Here is a 17,617-nt window from a genome sequence, read left to right on the forward strand (position 1 = left end):
GGTGGTTCATCCGTTCTGATGGTTTTCTTAGCATTTATGCTCTTCGAAATATGACAGTTTCGTCAGAGGTGGAGTTCGAAGTGACTTTTTACTGTGGGGAAAGTAAGCTATGTACCTTATCAGCGCCCAAAGTGTTGCAGAATTTCTCGCAACGAAACAGTTCGCCTCGAGGGTTGCAGCCGCTCGCTTGCCACGGACTACACACGAGTCCGCGTCTCCCACCCTTCGTGCCATTCCCCCTCCCTCTCAGCGCGCTGTAGGGCCCGGAAGAGCTCAGACGTCGCGCGCGCCCCATTTGGCGTCGCCACCTTGCAGCACCGCACCACCACGGCCAGCACTGCAGAATCGGAGCTCTGCTGGATTTTGTACTATTCCTTCAACCTGAGCGAGTCACAGAGATCATTCACGACTGGTGGATCAAAAGCGCTACAGTAGTCGTCACGAAAGAAGGCAGATCATCTCTGACACCTGCATTAATACCAATTGGTAATAATTTCAAATATTAGGAAAAATTTCCAAAAAATATCAGAAATCTTTACTTTTAATCAAGAATATGATGAAGTACTTTACAAAAGAAAACTCTTTTTTGCGAAGAAAGTAAAAAGAGGTTTTAAAGAAATTTGTTTTTTTACTCAGTCTTAGGGGAAAGTCAGAAACACATAGTCGCAGTCAGAAAACGTAGAAACATTATCAAAATTTATAAATGCGGAAGATACATATTTTACGGAGAAAACGTAAAACCATTCAGGGATAAAAAGTAAAATACCGTCACCTGTGTATTGAAAATCTTCGTCGCTGATTAATTTGCGTTCTGTTTGACGCTGTAGAAATTTCCAGCGAGAAAACTATTAAGAAAAGTATAAAATTAATTTTGGTACCATCTGAGACTTCATTACCGTATCATATCAATTACGAACGCGATTTATTTACGAGAGTGTAAATACGTGACCCAACGCAGCGAGAAAGTCCTGTCCGCCTCCAGGATTCTGGTTCCAACGGCTCGCCTTAATAGATCTGGAAAATTCAGTAACTACAGAAGAGATTATATATGAACTTTAACAGAATATCCGCATCCGTCACGCTAAACACCAATTACACTATACAGAAGAAGAGCCTATGTCTAGGTACTTTCAGGCTTCTGTTTTTGCTTGTATGATTTTGCGAAACCCAAGTTCAGATAAAACACTGGCCTTTTGTCCTCCGTATACTATAAATGCACAATGCGCAAAGCTGTCCCTATTGGAGAGACAATATCTCATCGCTGCACACGGAATTTGTCTATTGTTACATTTCCTGAATTTAAACCCGATGTTTTTTAGAGGGCGGATAACGGGCGTTTTTTGAGCCCTCATGCTGAAGTTTGTGTTGTAGTTGGACACGAACGTTGCTGGCAACAGAATACTATCCTCTATTATAGTATTCTAACATTGTCTTCTATAACAATTGTTTATTAAAATCGTCCGAATCAAAGACAGCACTCGGAGCTACAGCTCCTGAAGTTAAGACAATCCTAACACATTACACCGTTCTTTGTGAGACTCCATGTCCTTTAGTCGTCAGTTTTTATGTTTGGGTAAAGTCTTGCTCCGTAATGATCAAGTCTGTTGAAATCTGCAGGATATTAGATATTACGTATTTACAGTGACATGATTTTTCTCATTAATCATAAACGCGACAAAAGATATTTTGAAGCGATTTTGCGACTTTTTTAGGAATCATATGTTTCTGGTTAAGAAGACAATGATCTTATTTCCGCGAATTAAAGTGAGTTGGACTACTCTCGTTTCAAATTATATCGAGCGAATGGACGTGTACGGGTATGGAGACAACCTCATGAATACATGCACATTGCACTGTTCAAGCTTGTGGAGTTTCTATATTGGTGTGCAGTTGGGTTTATATGGGACCCCTGATACGTCTAGATACAACTCTGACGGGTGATACGTACGTAAGCTTCCTGTGTGATCACCTGCATCCATTCATGTCCACTGTGCATTCCGAGGGACTTGGGCCACCAAACTAACCAGACATGAACATTATTGAGCATATTTTGGATGCATTCCACGTGATGTTCTAAAGAGATCCCCAGCCTCTCGTACTCTTACGGATTTGTGGTCAGTCCTGCGGGATTCATGGTGTCAGTTCCCTTCAGCATCACTTCAGACATTAGTTGAGTCAATGTCACGTCGTGCTGCGGCACCTCTGCGTTTTCACGGGGGCCCTACACCAGTTTCTTTGGGCCTCATTATTTAAATAAAAATAAATTTTTATGATGACACCATTTCTCGTAGCCCCACGCATACTGCCAACGCCATACAGAGAGTTTTGAAAATTTTTAATAGTGAATTTTTTAAAAGCTGTGGAAACACTTGTACGATTTATAAGGAATAACGTGGAGCGCGTGAAAAAGATAGTAGGAGGTGAATTATTCATGCATGAGTTACGTATTGCATATGAACCACTTTTTTAGTTACAAATATTTTCATATCTATTAAAAATTCATACTAACAAATTTTCAGAACTACCGAAATGGTGTTAGCAATCTGTATGGAGCGAGGAGAAATTATTTTATGCTTTTTAGACCAATATAAAAAGGCGTTATATTAAAAATCTATTGTTATTTAAATAATTGTTTTCTGCATTTTAGTCTTGTGTGTGTGACATTTTCAACCGATTTAAAACATATTACCGAGATTACAGCAAAGACACCTGATAAATGTTAGTTTTATTTGAATTTCTCTTCAGCTGAGTCAACCAATATATTGAACGAGGTAAAAATTAGAGAGATCAGAGGTCACACGGAGGCTTACGTACAACCGCTCTACCCGTGAGCTATTGACGACTGCAACAGGAGAAGAGTGAAATGGCAGTGGTGCACGAAGTACCCTATACCACAAAAAAGCGTGTTATTACTCTATTGTCATTCAGTTCTGAGGTACGTTGAAACTTTTAAGTCTCTAGACCACCGGAAAGTTAGTGTAAAATCAACTGGAAAATTTGTACCGAGCAGACAGACAAGAGAGCGAGTTACTAAAAACGTGAAATGAGTGAAGAACCAGATCTCCAGACGCCCCTGAGTTATGATATTATATTAACCCTTTCACCTCCACAGTCGATCCTAGGAGTGCTAGGCGTTCTTACCGCCACGGTCATTTTTTCCCAAGTTGCAGCTGATATGTCCGCCCAGTTTGGTGGAAATTGCTTCAGGCGTTACAGAGGTGCACGTACAAAACGAGTTAGTTGGCTCAGACTCTTTCTGCAGCAAGTAATGTATGCACACTGCGCTGTAGGAGCCGTGACGCAACCTGCAAAGCGCATCCATTCTGCAGGAGCTCCAATTCGGCAGGCGGTGCCTGCGTTATGATTCTTTGTCATCCGCCCCTCACCCCCCCCCCCCTCCACCACCCGCTCACCCCTCTTCTATTGCAGGTAGGTGGTTCTTCCCCCACACTGTTGCATTGTCATCTAATTCTGAGGTATGTTTAAAATTTAAAGTCCCTAACTCATCGGGGAAATAGTTTAAAATCAAATGCAAAATTTTGTACCGAACAGACAGACATACAAGGAAGCGACCTAATAAAAACGTGTTAGTATCACCTATCACCTCTTTCAGTTGAACCAATGGAAGCTCGCAGAAAGCGATCCTTTGCTGTGTTCTCTATGATTACCGCTTCAGTAGCACATTTACAAATAGGCGACTGTAAGCATCAGCAGCGATAAAGAGCTAATGCACTCCTTCCGACACCACTGTGTATCCAGTAAAGTTTGGTGATTATGATGATGTTTGATTTGTGGGGCGCTCAACTGCGCGGTCATCAGCACCCGTACAAAGTCCCAATTTTTTACACAGTCCAATGTTTAACTCAATCCAATGTAGCAACTGTGACGAATGATGATGATGATGATGATGATGATGAAAAACACAAACACCCAGTCCCTGAGCACAGAAAATCCTCAACCCGCCCGGGAATCGAACTCGGGACCCCGTGATTCAGAGGCAGCAATGCTAGCCACTAGGCCACGAGCTGCGGACAATAAAGTTTGGCGAACACACTCTGCGCAGGTCGTGCCTCGCAGCTTTTCTCAGTTTCGAACCCACGAGCCATGTCCCGCTGGCCACACGGTTTCAGTCTGCCATGGAATATTTTTAATTTAGCCGATACATTAAATCCATTGCTACTATATATGATCCATTAATTTTCAGCCGGCCGCGGTGGTCTCGCGGTTCTAGGCGCGCAGTCCGGAACCGTGCGACTGCTACGGTCGCAGGTTCGAATCCTGCCTCGGGCATGGATGTGTGTGATGTCCTTAGGTTAGTTAGGTTTAATTAGTTCTAAGTTCTAGGGGACTGATGACCACAGGAGTTGAGTCCCATAGTGCTCAGAGCCATTTGAACCATTTGAACCATTAATTTTCAAAGCTGTAAATTTTCCAAAGTATTACCTGTAAAAATGGGATTGCTGCATGAATTGTAGATTCATCAAGTCTACATTTTGCACTCTACAAATATTCTAAGAGTACCCCACTGGTCATAAGACACACGCCCAACTGGTAGTGCGATTCGTTTCATACCTTACGTAGCGACAGCCTGACAATAGTCATCACAGCAGCGTTGATGCATTCTCTGAGCCGTTCCAGTGTTCTTGGTAGTGGGGAGTACGTAAACACGGTCTTTAATGTCCTTCTAAAGGAAAAAGTCATGAGGTGTTACGCAATCTGAGAGGCAAAGGGAACAGAGCCACATGCTCCTCACCGCTATGCTCAATCTACTGATGCCGAATTTCGTTGTTTAGGCAGTGTTGAACATCGATGCTCCAATGAGCGGGAGTCCCATCATGCTGGAAGATGCAGCATGTTTAATTAAGAGGTACCTGAAGTCTTCTCACAGAAGGAAAATAGCACAAACAGCTTCGCCTGTGATATTGCACAGAAAACATTAATCTTCCGCGTATCTCTTCATGTGGCACAATTTGGTAAGGATTTTCAGTGCCCCCCCCCTCCCAACTCTCATTTCGTGACAATTAACCTTTCCAGATAAATGGAAGTTTGATTCGTTGCTGAATATCAGCTTGGAGGCCAAATGTTCAACCTCAAGTGATCCTGTATTGTGACGCAAAATGGAGGAGATACAGAGACACAGGAACTGTCGATGACATGCCTCGCTCAGGCCGACCAAAGGCTACTACTGCAGTGGATGACCTCCACCTACGGATTATGGCTCGGAGGAACCCTGACAGCAACGCCACCATATTGAATAATGCTTTTCGTACAGCGCAACTTCACTCCCGACCTCCATGGCGAGGTCCATCTTTGCAACCAAGGTACCATGCAGCACGGTACAGATGGGCCCACCAACATGCCTAACGGATCGCTCAGGATTTGCATCATGTTCTCTTCACCGGTGTCGCATTTCCCTTCAACCAGACAAACGTCGGAGACGTGTTTGGAGGCAACCCGGTCAGGCTGAACACCCTAAACACACTGTCCAGAGAGTGCAGCAAGGTGGAGGTTCCCTGGTGTTTTGGGGTGGCGCCGTAACTTCTGTACAATACGTGAATGCCATCCTCCGATCGATAGTGCAACCATTTCGACAGTATATTGGTGCGACATTCGTCTTCATGGATTACAATTCGCGCCCCCATCGTGCACATCTTGTGAATGACTTCCTTCAGGATAACGACATCGCTCGACTAGAGCGGCCAGCATGTTCTCCAGGCATGAACCCCATTGAACATGCCTGGGATAGATTGAAAAGGGCTGCTTATGGACGACGTGACCTACCAACCGTTCTGAGGGATCAACGCCGAATAGCCGTTGAGGAGTGGAACAATCTGGACCAACATTGCCTTGATGAGCTTGTGGATAGTATGCCACGACGAATACAGGCGTGCATCAGTGCAAGAGGACGTGCTACTGGTATTAGAGGTACCGGTGTGTACGTTAATCTGGAACACCACCTCTGAACGTCTCACTGCATGGTGGTATAACATGCAATGTGTGAGTTTTCTTGAGCAATAAAAAGGGCGGTAATGATGTTTATGTTGATCTCTATTCCAATTTTCAGTTCAGGTTCCGGAACTCTCGGGACCGAGGTGATGCAAACTTATTTTGATATGAACTTGTTGAAAATTCTCAAATCACGTTGTCCATATTTCCTTCTGAAGAAGACGTTTATGTAAACATTGAAACCATGGTAGAGGCGTTCTAATAAACCTTCCACTTTGGAGCTGATTTCCTGTTTGCAAAAACATACTGATGCTTATACATGGCTGTTCTCTTCCGTAACCGCTTCTGAATGCACGCTCCACTGTTATAATAGTTGAACATGTCGCATATTGCAACACCCAAAAAGTTTTTTCTGGCTTTGTCGCCATTTTGTCAAGACGGTGCCCTCGTAACGTCAACTAGCGGGAAAAATGCAAACTCGGTGAATTTATGGTTCTATTCATGCATGAATCATATTTGAACATGTAAAACTTTGGAAAATATTCAACTCTGGAAACAACTGAAAAATTTCTATATTGGAACAAATAAGCCCTCGGTCACAAATAGTAAGTCAAAATTGACTTGGTTTCCACGCTACTATGAGCATCGTCTTCAGAATTAGACTAACTGTACTAAAACATGTTAGTTATATAGTACATTAATAAAATTAAAGTGTGTACTGACTCGAAAAGATGTAGTACTTACAAGTCACATTGTTGTTGTTGTTGTGGTCTTCAGTCCTGAGACTGGTTTGATGCAGCTCTCCATGCTTCTCTATCCTGTGCAAGCTTCTTCATCTTTCAGTACCTACTGCAACCTACATCCTTCTGAATCTGCTTAGTGTATTCTGCGAACCCTACATTTCAGCAGGATAATGCACGACCGCATGTTCCAGGTCCTGTACGGGCGTTTCTGGATACAGAAAATGTACTACTGCTGCCCTGGCTAGCACATTCTCCAGATCTCTCACCAATTCAAAACGTCTGCTCAATGGTGGCCCAGCAACTGGCTCGTCACAATACGCCACTCACTACTCTCGATGAACAGTGGTATCGTATTGAAGCTGCATGGGCAGCTGTACCTGTACACGCCATCCAAGCTCTGTTTGGCTCAATGCCCAGGCGTATCAAGGCCGTTATTATGGCCAGAGGTGGTTATTCTGGGTACTGATTTCTTAGGATCTATGCACCCAAATTGCGTGAAAATGTAATCACATGTCAGTTCTAGTATAGTATATTTGTCGAATGAATACCCGTTTATCATCTGCATTTCTTCTTGGTGTAATAATTTTAATGGGCAGCAGTGTAGTATCTCAACTGCAGTCATTATTCATCACATTTATTTGCGACGGAAACGTAGCTTCACCACATGACTCGTGTTCTATAACCAATGTATTGTGCGAAAACTCCAAAGAGTACGGAAAGAGAACAATTGTGGGGAAAAAAATAAATAAACGGCACAAGGGAGCTTCGAACACGGCTCGCCCGTTTGGAAGTCCTACACCATAATCACGTACCGAAAACGACGTTGCCATGTCAGGCTGCTCTTTATTGCGTTTCTTGGTTTTGACCGTTCACTGTTTCTATTTTGCTTTTTTTCAGAGTTCAGCAGATCTTCTTCCTGTTTTCATGTTTCATCTGTGTTCAATTTTTCACGGGCTATCCAGTGGGCCACCTTACCACTAAATATGAGTGGGGTGCGACGGGGAGATTCCCTTGTAAGTAATTTGTTGTTGTTATTGTTGTGGTCGTCAGTCCAGAGACTGGTTTGATGAAGCTCTGCATGCTACCCTATCCAGTGCAAGCTTCTTCATCTCCCAGTACCTACTGCAACCTACATCCTTCTGAATCTGCTTAGTGTATTCATCTCTTGGTCTCCCTCTACGATTTTTACCCTCCACGCTGCCCTCCAGTACTAAATTGGTGATCCCTTGACGCCTCAGAACATGCCCTACCAACCGATCCCTTCTTGTAGTCAAGTTGTGCCACAAGCTCCTCTTCTCGCCATTTCTATTCAATACCTCCTCATTAGTTATGTGATCTGCCCATCTAATCTTCAGCATTCTTCTGTAGGTCCACATTTCGAAAGCTTCTATTCTATTCTTGTCCAAACTATTTATCGTCCATGTTTCACTTCCATACATGGCTACACTCGTAGTAATTTATTCTTTTTAAAATTCTTTGCGCTGGATCGATCAGCTCCCGCTAGGGGTAAATTTGGTGAACACTGCCAGAATGGGCCCGTCTGATGAAGCGCGGTACTAAGAATGGAGGAAAATTTTTGATGCGTGCCGGACTATCGGGTCTGCCGGACTGTCGAGTGCCGGATTATCGCGTTCTTACTGTATGTGTGTGTGAATGTGCGCGGCTGCCAGACGCACTGGCCGGGTGGGTGGCCAGCGCTGTGTCGGTGGGCCAGTGACCCGGTGAGCCGAGGCGCGGGGCAGACACGTGAGTAGTCCGCTGCGCGAGCGCCGTCTGCCGGCCGTTAGTCTCGCCCGCATCGAGCGGCTGCGCGAGGCGTGGCGCGTGCGTGTGCGTGTGTGCGTGTGGAGGTGCGTGCGACCCGCGAGCCTGCTCCGCGCCGTATCGACCGCCGGCGAGCGCGCCCGCCTCCGCCACCCCCGCCTCTCGCCGTTCGCTGTCTGCACTTGCCGCACGCCCCACGTCGGGGGCGACGCGTTCCCACACACCCACGCCGCCGCCGCCACTCGCACCTCTGCCTGCCCCAGCGCGGAGTCGACCCGGGGTCCTCTGCGTAGAGCCGACCTGTGCACTACTCGCGACTCTCGAGCAGAGCGCAGCGATTCCGCTTCGACTTTCCGGCACTGGACAGCTGCGATCAAGGTTTGCCAGTGTCGCCTTTATGGTTCGCGGAGTCACTACTTTACTTTACTTTACTTTACTACACACCTCAGTTAAGACAGGCTCTAACAGAAGAAACGAAAATTGAGAAACTGTAAGATGACCATCAGTTTGGCATTCGGAAAGACAGAGACGCTGGAGAGGTACTTCCGACGTCTTAATAAGCTTTGTCGACTTGGGAAAGCGTTCGAAAATGTAAAATGGTGTAAAATACTCAGAAAAATTTGAGTAAGTTATATGGAGAAGCAATAAAAACTTTAAGGTTCGCCGATGACATTATAGTTCTGTCAGAGGCAGCAAAGGACTTGGAAGAGCAGTTGAAAGAGGAATGGACAGTGACTCGAAAGGAGGATATACGATGAACATCAATAAAAGCAAAACAAGGATAGTGGAATGTAGTCGAATTAAGTTGCGTGATGCTGAGGGAATTAGATTAGAAAATGAGACACTTAAAGTAGTGAAGGCGTTTTACTATTTGGAGAGCAAAATAACTGATGATGGTCCAAGTAGAGAGGATATAAAATGTAGACTGGCAATGGCAAGGAAAGCGTTTCTGAAGAAGAGTAATTTGTTAACATCGAGTATAGATTTAAATGTCAGGAAGTCGTTTCTGAAAGTATTTCTGTGGAGTGTAGCCATGTATGGAAGTGAAACATGGACGATAAATAGTTTAGACAAGAAGAGAATAGAAGCTTTCGAAATGGGGTGCTACAGAAGAATACTGAAAATTAGATGGGTAGATCACATAACTAATGAGGGGGTACTGAATAGAATTGGAGAGAAGAGAAATTTGTGGCACAACTTGACTAGAAGAAGGGATCGGTTGGTAGGACATGTTCTGAGGCGTCAAGGGATCACCAATTTAGTGCTGGAGGGCAGCGTGGAGGGTCAAAATCGTAGAGGGAGACCAAGAGATGAATACACTAAGCAGATGCAGAAGGATGTAGGCTGCAGTAGGTACTGGGAGATGAAGAAGCTTGCACAGGATAGAGTGGCATGGAGCTGCATCAAACCAGTCTCAGGACTGAAGTCCACAACAACAATAACAACATATGGAATACAATACGTATAAGAATGGAGAAGTGTCGCATTAAGACGAGAGTTATACAAGAATGCAGTCTTTCTCTTCTACTGTTCAGTCTCTGTATCTACAAACAACGACGCAAATACACTGAAGAGCCAAAGAAAGTGGTACATCTGCCCAATATCGCGTAGGCCCCCCACGAGCAAGCAGACTTGCCGCAAATCGACGTGCCATGCACTCGACTATTGTCTGAAGTACTGCTGGAGGGAACTGACGCCATGAATCGTGCAGGACTGTCAATATGTCCATAGGACTACTGGGGGGGGGGGGGGGGCTGGTGATCTGTTCCGAACAGCATGTTGGAAAGCATCCCAGATATGCTCAATAATGTTCATGTCTGGTGAATTTGGTGACCAGAAGAAGTGTTTAAATTTAGGAGAGTGTTCCTGGAACCACTCTGTAGCAATTCTGGACATGTGGGGTGTCGCATTGTCCTGCTGGAGTTATCCAAGTCCGTCGGAATGCGCAATGGGCATGAATGGATGCAGGTGATCAGGCAGGATGCTTACATACGTGTCACCTCTTAGAGTCGTATCTAGACTTATTAGGGTTAGATATCACTCAAACTGCACACGCCCCACACCTTTACGGAGCCTCCACCAGCTCGAACATTCCGCTACTGACATGCAGAATACATGGAAACATGAGATTGTCTCCATACCCGTACAGGTTCACCCGCTCGATACAATTTGAAACGAAGCTCGTGCGGCCAGGCAACACGTTTCTAGCCATCGACAGTCGGTGCTGACGGACCCAGGTGAGACGCAAAGCTCTGAGTCGTGCAGTCATCAAGGGTACACAAGCAGGCCTTCGGCTCCAAAGCCCATATCGATGATGTTTCATTGAATATCTCGCACGTTGACACTTTTTGATGGCCCAGCACTGAAACCTGCAGCAATTTGCGGAAGTGTTGCACTTTTGTCACGATGAACCATTCTCTTCAGTCGTCGTTGGTCCCGTTCTTGCAGGGACTTTTTCCGGCCGCATCGATATCGGAGACTTGATGTTTTACCGAATTCTTGATATTCACGATACACTCGTGAAATGGTCGTCCGGAAAAATCCCCACTTCAAAAAATGGTTCAAATGGCTCTGAGCACTAAGGGACTTAACTTCTGAGGTCATCAGTCCCCTAGAACTTAGAACTGCTTAAACCTAACTAACCTAAGGACATCACATACACCCATGGCCGAGGCAGAATTCGAACCTCCGACGGGACTGTTTTCGCTGTTATTTATAATACATACTGTATATTAATATTTTGGAACTGCGTTTGTTAATTATAATTTTAAAGTCATGAGGCTCATAGAAGTCCCGATAGAAAACCAGACAACCCTAATTCCGAATGTTCAGTCTGGCATCTGTCTCTCGTATGTCGTTCCGTACACATTAAGACCATAATCTGATAGGGTACTCATGTTTGAAAATTTCAAAAAATCGAGTTTTGTTTTGCTTAAAATGTCCTCTGGGATGTCTACTTTATTGTAGTGTTCATCCCAAGTTTTCCAGAAACTCTGTTATCGAGTTACAGGACGTTTTGAGAAAAGTTTCTCCGAAAACTATTCACAGCGGGAAAAGGCGACATCGCGGCCAATGTGGCAGGATGTAATTTCAACGACTGCTCAACGGGAATTATGAAAACTACGAAAGTACTCGAACATGAGATAGCATCAGCCTCTTACAACTTTCCTACCAAAGCGAAAGAGAAGCGTATCGAGCGGATGGCAAACTGCCAAAGAGGCCCGCAGGACCATTATGGCCGCGGAGAAGATGGAGAAGGACTTCCTTTTCAATCCGGAGGGATTGCTCTATGGTCCAGGGATTGTTGGCTAGAGATATGTTTAACATAACTACAAAAAAACTTTAAACGCGTGTTTTGGGAAACCGTATTTTTCAGATTGGCGGAAAACATAACTTCAGAACAGTACATACGACTGTGATCGGAGTTTGATGTCTGCATTCTAAAATGATTTCCTTGTCAACTTATGTAGGCTATCGGTGATATCCTTAAAAGTCTGTTTTCGGGCCAAAATCGTGACATTTTGTCAACATGTCGCCATTTTGTTAGAAGTTAAAATTTTTCAATTATCCTTTGTATGCTGATCACTCATTCAATATTATTTTGGTACATGTCCTTTAGGAGGGCTTCGGGAATTCCCGCCGAAGAGGGATGTTGGCTGCAAGGGGTCCTTCCACGTGGTGCAGCGGTTGCAGAGAGCGTAAGTAATAAAAGTATATAATCAGACTTTGTATTACTTTACATTTTACCTGAAAAATCTATTTTTCTTGCGTTCATAGAGGACTACCCCTTAATGAACGTGACAGCGTCCAGGGTGTGTTCGGCAATCATGTAACCATTTCAATGACGGGTCTCGCCTCTCAATTGTGCACAAAACGTTTTGTTTACGTTGAGCGTCAATTGTCAACCCCTGAACCTATCGACGATTTCTTGCACGTCTTCCTGCATTTCACTACAATTTTCGAGAGTTGCGACTTCTCGCACAACACTATCATCAGCGAACAGCTTCACTTTCTGTTATCTGATAGGTAATTTACGCATAGCTCAGACGAACCACTGGGACGGACCGACCGCCATGTCATCCACTGCCGATGGCGTCATTTGGATGGAGGATGGACGTGCGTGGGGTCAACAACCGCTCTCCCGTTTGTGGTCTACCACCACTTCTCAGTCACGTAGCTCCCGAAACGGCATCACGAAGCTGAGTGCACCTCATTCCAGTCCTCCCAGCAAGGGAAAATCCAGAGCAGTATCGGAAATCGATCCTGAGTCCTGAACATAGAGGCTGACGACTGAGACAAAAAGGCGGATCATTTGTATGGTGAACCAAAATCCACGGATTCGCACGCCACAGAGCGATACTACCAGTACAAAAATGTAACAAAATTTCGACCCATGTATAGTTTCTGTAGAATGTGGGCATACGCAAAAAAGGCAACTTAGCAATATTGTAAACACAAGTGACACAAGTATCTTGATTTAAGAATGTTTATCTTTGCTGCACAGTTAGTACAGAGCGTAGTGTTTTGAGAGCCTAGGCTTTATATACTGTTCGAAAGAATTCGGGGAACACGAGTATGCAGGCAGCGGTGGCCGAGCGGTTCTAGGCGCTTCAGTTCGGAACCGCGCGACCGCTACGATCGCAGGTTCGAATCCTGCCTCGGGCATGGATGTGTGTGATGTCCTTAGGTTAGTTAGGTTTAAGTAGTTCTAAGTTCTAGGAAACTGATGACCTCAGATGTTAAGTCCCATAGTGCTCAGAGCCATTTGAACCATTTTGCACACGTGCATCAATGTCAGGTATGCTAAATCTACTTTGATACATGTTGTACCTGTAGTCTTATTTTATGGCTTGAGACCTTCGCTTTCAATGTATGCAACATTTAAAATTATTCGCCATCTACTGGCTGAGTTACGCATTATAGAGTCAGTAGCCGCTCAGAGTGGGTGACGCAGTGTTTTCTAGTGAGGTACACAGACGGCTGTTCTCATTTGTGGACGCTTTATTCAAACTAGCACATGCAATGCGACATCTTAACGTAGCATAAGTTGCTAGGGTAGTCTGTTTGATCCAAAGAGAATGGACTTTTCCTCGTGTTGCTGCAGATGCCAATGTCTGTCCAGCTGTCAAATGGTTCAAATGGCCCTGAGCACTATAGGACTTAACATCTGAGGTCATCAGTCCCCTAGAACTTAGAACTACTTAAACTTAACTAGCCTAAGGACATCACACACAGCCATGCGCGAGGCAGGATTCGAACCTACGACAGTGGCGGTCACGCGGTTCCAGACTGAAGCGCCTAGAACCGCTTTGTCACAACGGCCGGCTGTCCAGCTGTCATCCATAGATTGTAGACACACTACAGGCAGACAGGTTAGTACACAAGGCGAGTGCAACAAAGTCGCCGAAGCATTACAACCATAATTGAAGACCGATATCTGGCCATCTCTGCATTGCATCTTTGTTTCGATACCACCAGAGCATTGCGAGACGATCTCAGGAGAGCTGCTGGAGCCACTGTGTCATATCAGACCTTAATGAAAAGGTGACGAGAAAGTACTTTACGTCCCAGACACCCTGCTGGAGTACCCGCTTGACATGAAAATAACTTGCAGCTCGCCCTCTGTTCTGGCAACTTCGCCACTGGTGAAACGTGTCATTTGCAGAAGAGTTCCGGATGTCCTCTGATGCATGGTGATGGCCCTGTTCGTGTGCGGAGGCCCATCGTGGTCAGCGATACTTGCCAAATGTTGTCCAGAAAATCGGCAGATTTCCAAGTTGTTGTGGGAAGGCTTCAGTGCTGGCAGCTATACGGATCTTGCCGTTGTCCGCGGCCGTCTTACCGCCATGCAGTACATCTGACAGGTGTTCTTGGGCTATGTGATGGCTTCTGCATATATTGGTGCCACTAACTTACTTCTAATGCAAGGGCCTACGTGGCGGGCGTCAGCAGGGGTGTCTTGGGAGGCCTGGTCACTGAAGTAATGAAATCGTCTGCGGTGAGTCCCGACCTAAACTTCATCTTGTATATGTGGGACATGCTTCGCAGAGGTGTTCCTGGTCATCCTGTTGCACCATAGACTCTGCAATTACTCTCAAGGGGTCTATTTGAAGAATGGGAACGGATACAACAGGATGACCTAGTAGACATACACGGAGCGTGCCGCTTAGGTGATAGGCAGAGATAAACTCTCACGGAGCGCATACACGTTATTTAGATGGTTCAAATGGCTCTGAGCACTATGCGACTTAACGTCTGAGGTCATCAGTAGCCTAGAACTTAGAACTAATTAAACCTAACTAACCTAAGGACACCACACACATCTATGCCCGAGGCTGGATTCAAACCTGCGACCGTAGCGGCAGCTCGGCTGCAGACTGTAGCCTCCAGAACCGCACGGCCACTCCGGCCGGCATACACGTTATTATTGAAGCTTTCAAAGTATAACGAAAAAAGCCCAGGATGACGGGATGAATGATTGTTTCCGCTTTGTTGTAAACGATCGAGGATGTTATGAACTGATATATATATATTATGACTATTAAGGTAAATACATTGTTTGTTCTCTATTAAAATCTTTCATTTGCTAACTGTGCCTATCAGTAGTTAGTGCGTTCTGTAGTTTGAATCTTTTATTTAGCTGGCAGTAGTGGTGCTCGCTGTATTGCAGTAGTTCGAGTAACGAAGATTTTTTGTGAGGTAAGTGATTTGTGAAAGGTATAGGTTATTGTTAGTCAGGGCCATTTTTTTGTAGAGATTTTTGAAAGTCAGATTGCGTTGCGCTATAAATATTGTGTGTCAGTTTATGCACAATCTTGCACAATTTTTCTAAGGGGACGTTTCATGTGTGTCTAACATCTACAGGTTGATAAGTTTTGCAGTTATTTACAGCGTTGTTCATTAATTTCAATAATCCAAGACTATGAAGCTTATTGCCAGAATAAAACTGTTTGCCGGACCGAGAGTCGATCTCGGGACCTTTGCCTTTCGCGGGCAAGTGCTTCACCATCGGAGCTACCCAAGCCCGACTCACGACCCGTCGACACAGCTTTAATTCCCCAGTACCTCGTCTCCTAGCTTTCTAAATGTCACAAAAGCTCTCATCCAGACCTTGTAGAAGTAGCACTTGTGGATGAAAGGATATTGCGGAGACATGGCTTAGCCACAGAATGGGAATCTGTTCGGGATGAAATTTTCGCTCTGCAGCGGAGTGTGCGCTGATATGAAACTTCCTATCAGATTAAAACTGTAAGCCGGACCACGACATGAATTCTAGACCCGCAAGGTCTGTAGGAGAGCGTCTGTGAAGTGTGGAAGGTAGGAGGCACTGGTGGAATTAAAGCTGTGGAGACGGGTGGTGAGTCGTTCTTGAGTAGGTCAGATGGTAGAGCAACTGCCACCGAAAGGCAAAGGTGCCGAGTTCGAGTTTCGGTCCGGCACTCCACTGCAGAGTGAAAATTTTATTATGGAACCAAAACTATTGTCCGATATTTCAAATATGAGCACAAACAAAACTATATTTCTCCAAAAATATACTTATATACACTTAAATATATGTAATACAGACAGGAAAAATGGATTTATTTTCACCAAGTTATCCTTATTTAGATTTAATGACTGCCTCACAAACTCGAAGCATACGGACAATATGTTTTTGTGCGTACTGCGAGTCTACATGATTCCACACTACCTTAACAACATTCCAAGGATGTTCCTTGATTGTTATTTGCAATTTCAACGTATATCTGTCCAATTCTTCCCGGTCCATTTCAATGGGATTTGAATCAAGGCTTTGGGACAACCACACCAATCTTTCAGTACCTTCTGTTTCTTCTATGATACAGTGCACTTCTTATAAAACGCCGACTGATGTTTTGGGTCATTATTCCGTGGTAATGTGAACCTTTTCCCTCTTAAATGCGATCCAAGTGGTATCGTATTATGCTGAAGTATGGGGAGGAAGTGCTGATTCATACACTCTTCTATCTTCACAATGTCAGCAGTCCTGTCTCCAGCAAAACACCCCCAGTCATAATGGACCTCCACCGCGTTTAACAGTAGGTAGAGTGCACTGCTGGGCCACCTTTTTTACTTCAGATCGAAATATAAAGGTCCTCTCCTTCTGGTTCCAAAAATCTCGGAATCAACTGTGAATAACACTTTCTAATGCGCTCCGCGGCACCTGCCGTAGCTATTTACCGCCCCGATCCAGTGCATTCCTCGCGAGATTATAAGTTCACACCTGGCGACATAATACCTCACAACTTGCAGACGTCACACGCTTCGGCATCTTAACAGGTAACATGATGAGACCGAACCAGCAGCAATTAGGGAGTAGGAAATTTTACTGGACGGGCAAAGCTCCACTTATTCCAGTTTAGAATCCGGACACACGCTTGTATTTACCAACGACTTGATTTTAGGTACAGTTGTTCGATGCATTTCCATGTTTGATTTGCACTTTAGATTTAGTAAGTTGTTTCCCATAGGTGGCCAGTTAGAGTTTTTGAGTGTTTGATTTACTTTTAAGTCTGATTGCACTTCGGAAATCTTTTAACCTTCCAATGTTATATTGTATATCAGCCTCCCCCCATGAACCAAGGACTTTACCGATGGTGGGGAGGCTTGCGTGCCTCAGCGATACAGATAGCCGTACCGTAGGTTCAACCACAACGGAGGGGTATCTGTTGAGAGGCCAGACAAACGTGTGGTTCCTGAAGAGGGGCAGCAGCCTTTTCAGTAGTTGCAGGGGTAACAGTCTGGATGATTGACTGATCTGGCCTTGTAACATTAACTAAAATGGCCTTGCTGTTGGGGTACTGCGAACGGCTGAAAGCAAGAGGAAACTACAGCCGTAATTTTTCCCGAGGGCATGCAGCTTTACTGTATGGTGAAATGATGATGGCGTCCTCTTGGGTAAAATATTCCGGAGGTAAAATATTCCCCCATTCGGATCTCCGGGCGGGGTCTGCTCAAGAGGATGTCGTTATCAGGAGAAAGAAAAATGGTGTTCTACGGATCGGAGCATGGAATGTCAGATCCCTTAATCGGGCAGGTAGGTTAGAAAATTTAAAAAGGGAAATGGTTAGGTTAAAGTTAGATATAGTGGGAATTAGTGAAGTTCGGTGGCAGGAGGAACAACACTTTTGGTCAGGTGAATACGG

At 44.9% G+C, this 17,617-nt stretch overlaps 1 protein-coding gene across 1 annotated transcript in view; it reads right to left on the reverse strand.

Moving 5' to 3' along the window:
- Positions 1-273: 273 nt before the first annotated feature.
- LOC126278770 (uncharacterized) overlaps positions 274-17,617 on the reverse strand; it is a 306,735-nt gene continuing 289,391 nt past the window's right edge. The window contains exons 5-6 of the mRNA XM_049979046.1: positions 8,559-8,738; positions 274-381 (exon numbers count right to left, since the gene is read on the reverse strand). Of these exons, the coding sequence (XP_049835003.1) occupies positions 274-381; positions 8,559-8,738 (288 nt within the window). The remainder of the gene's footprint in view (positions 382-8,558; positions 8,739-17,617) is intronic.

The sequence above is a fragment of the Schistocerca gregaria genome, chromosome 6, assembly GCF_023897955.1.
Source record: "Schistocerca gregaria isolate iqSchGreg1 chromosome 6, iqSchGreg1.2, whole genome shotgun sequence".
NCBI lineage: Eukaryota > Metazoa > Arthropoda > Insecta > Orthoptera > Acrididae > Schistocerca > Schistocerca gregaria.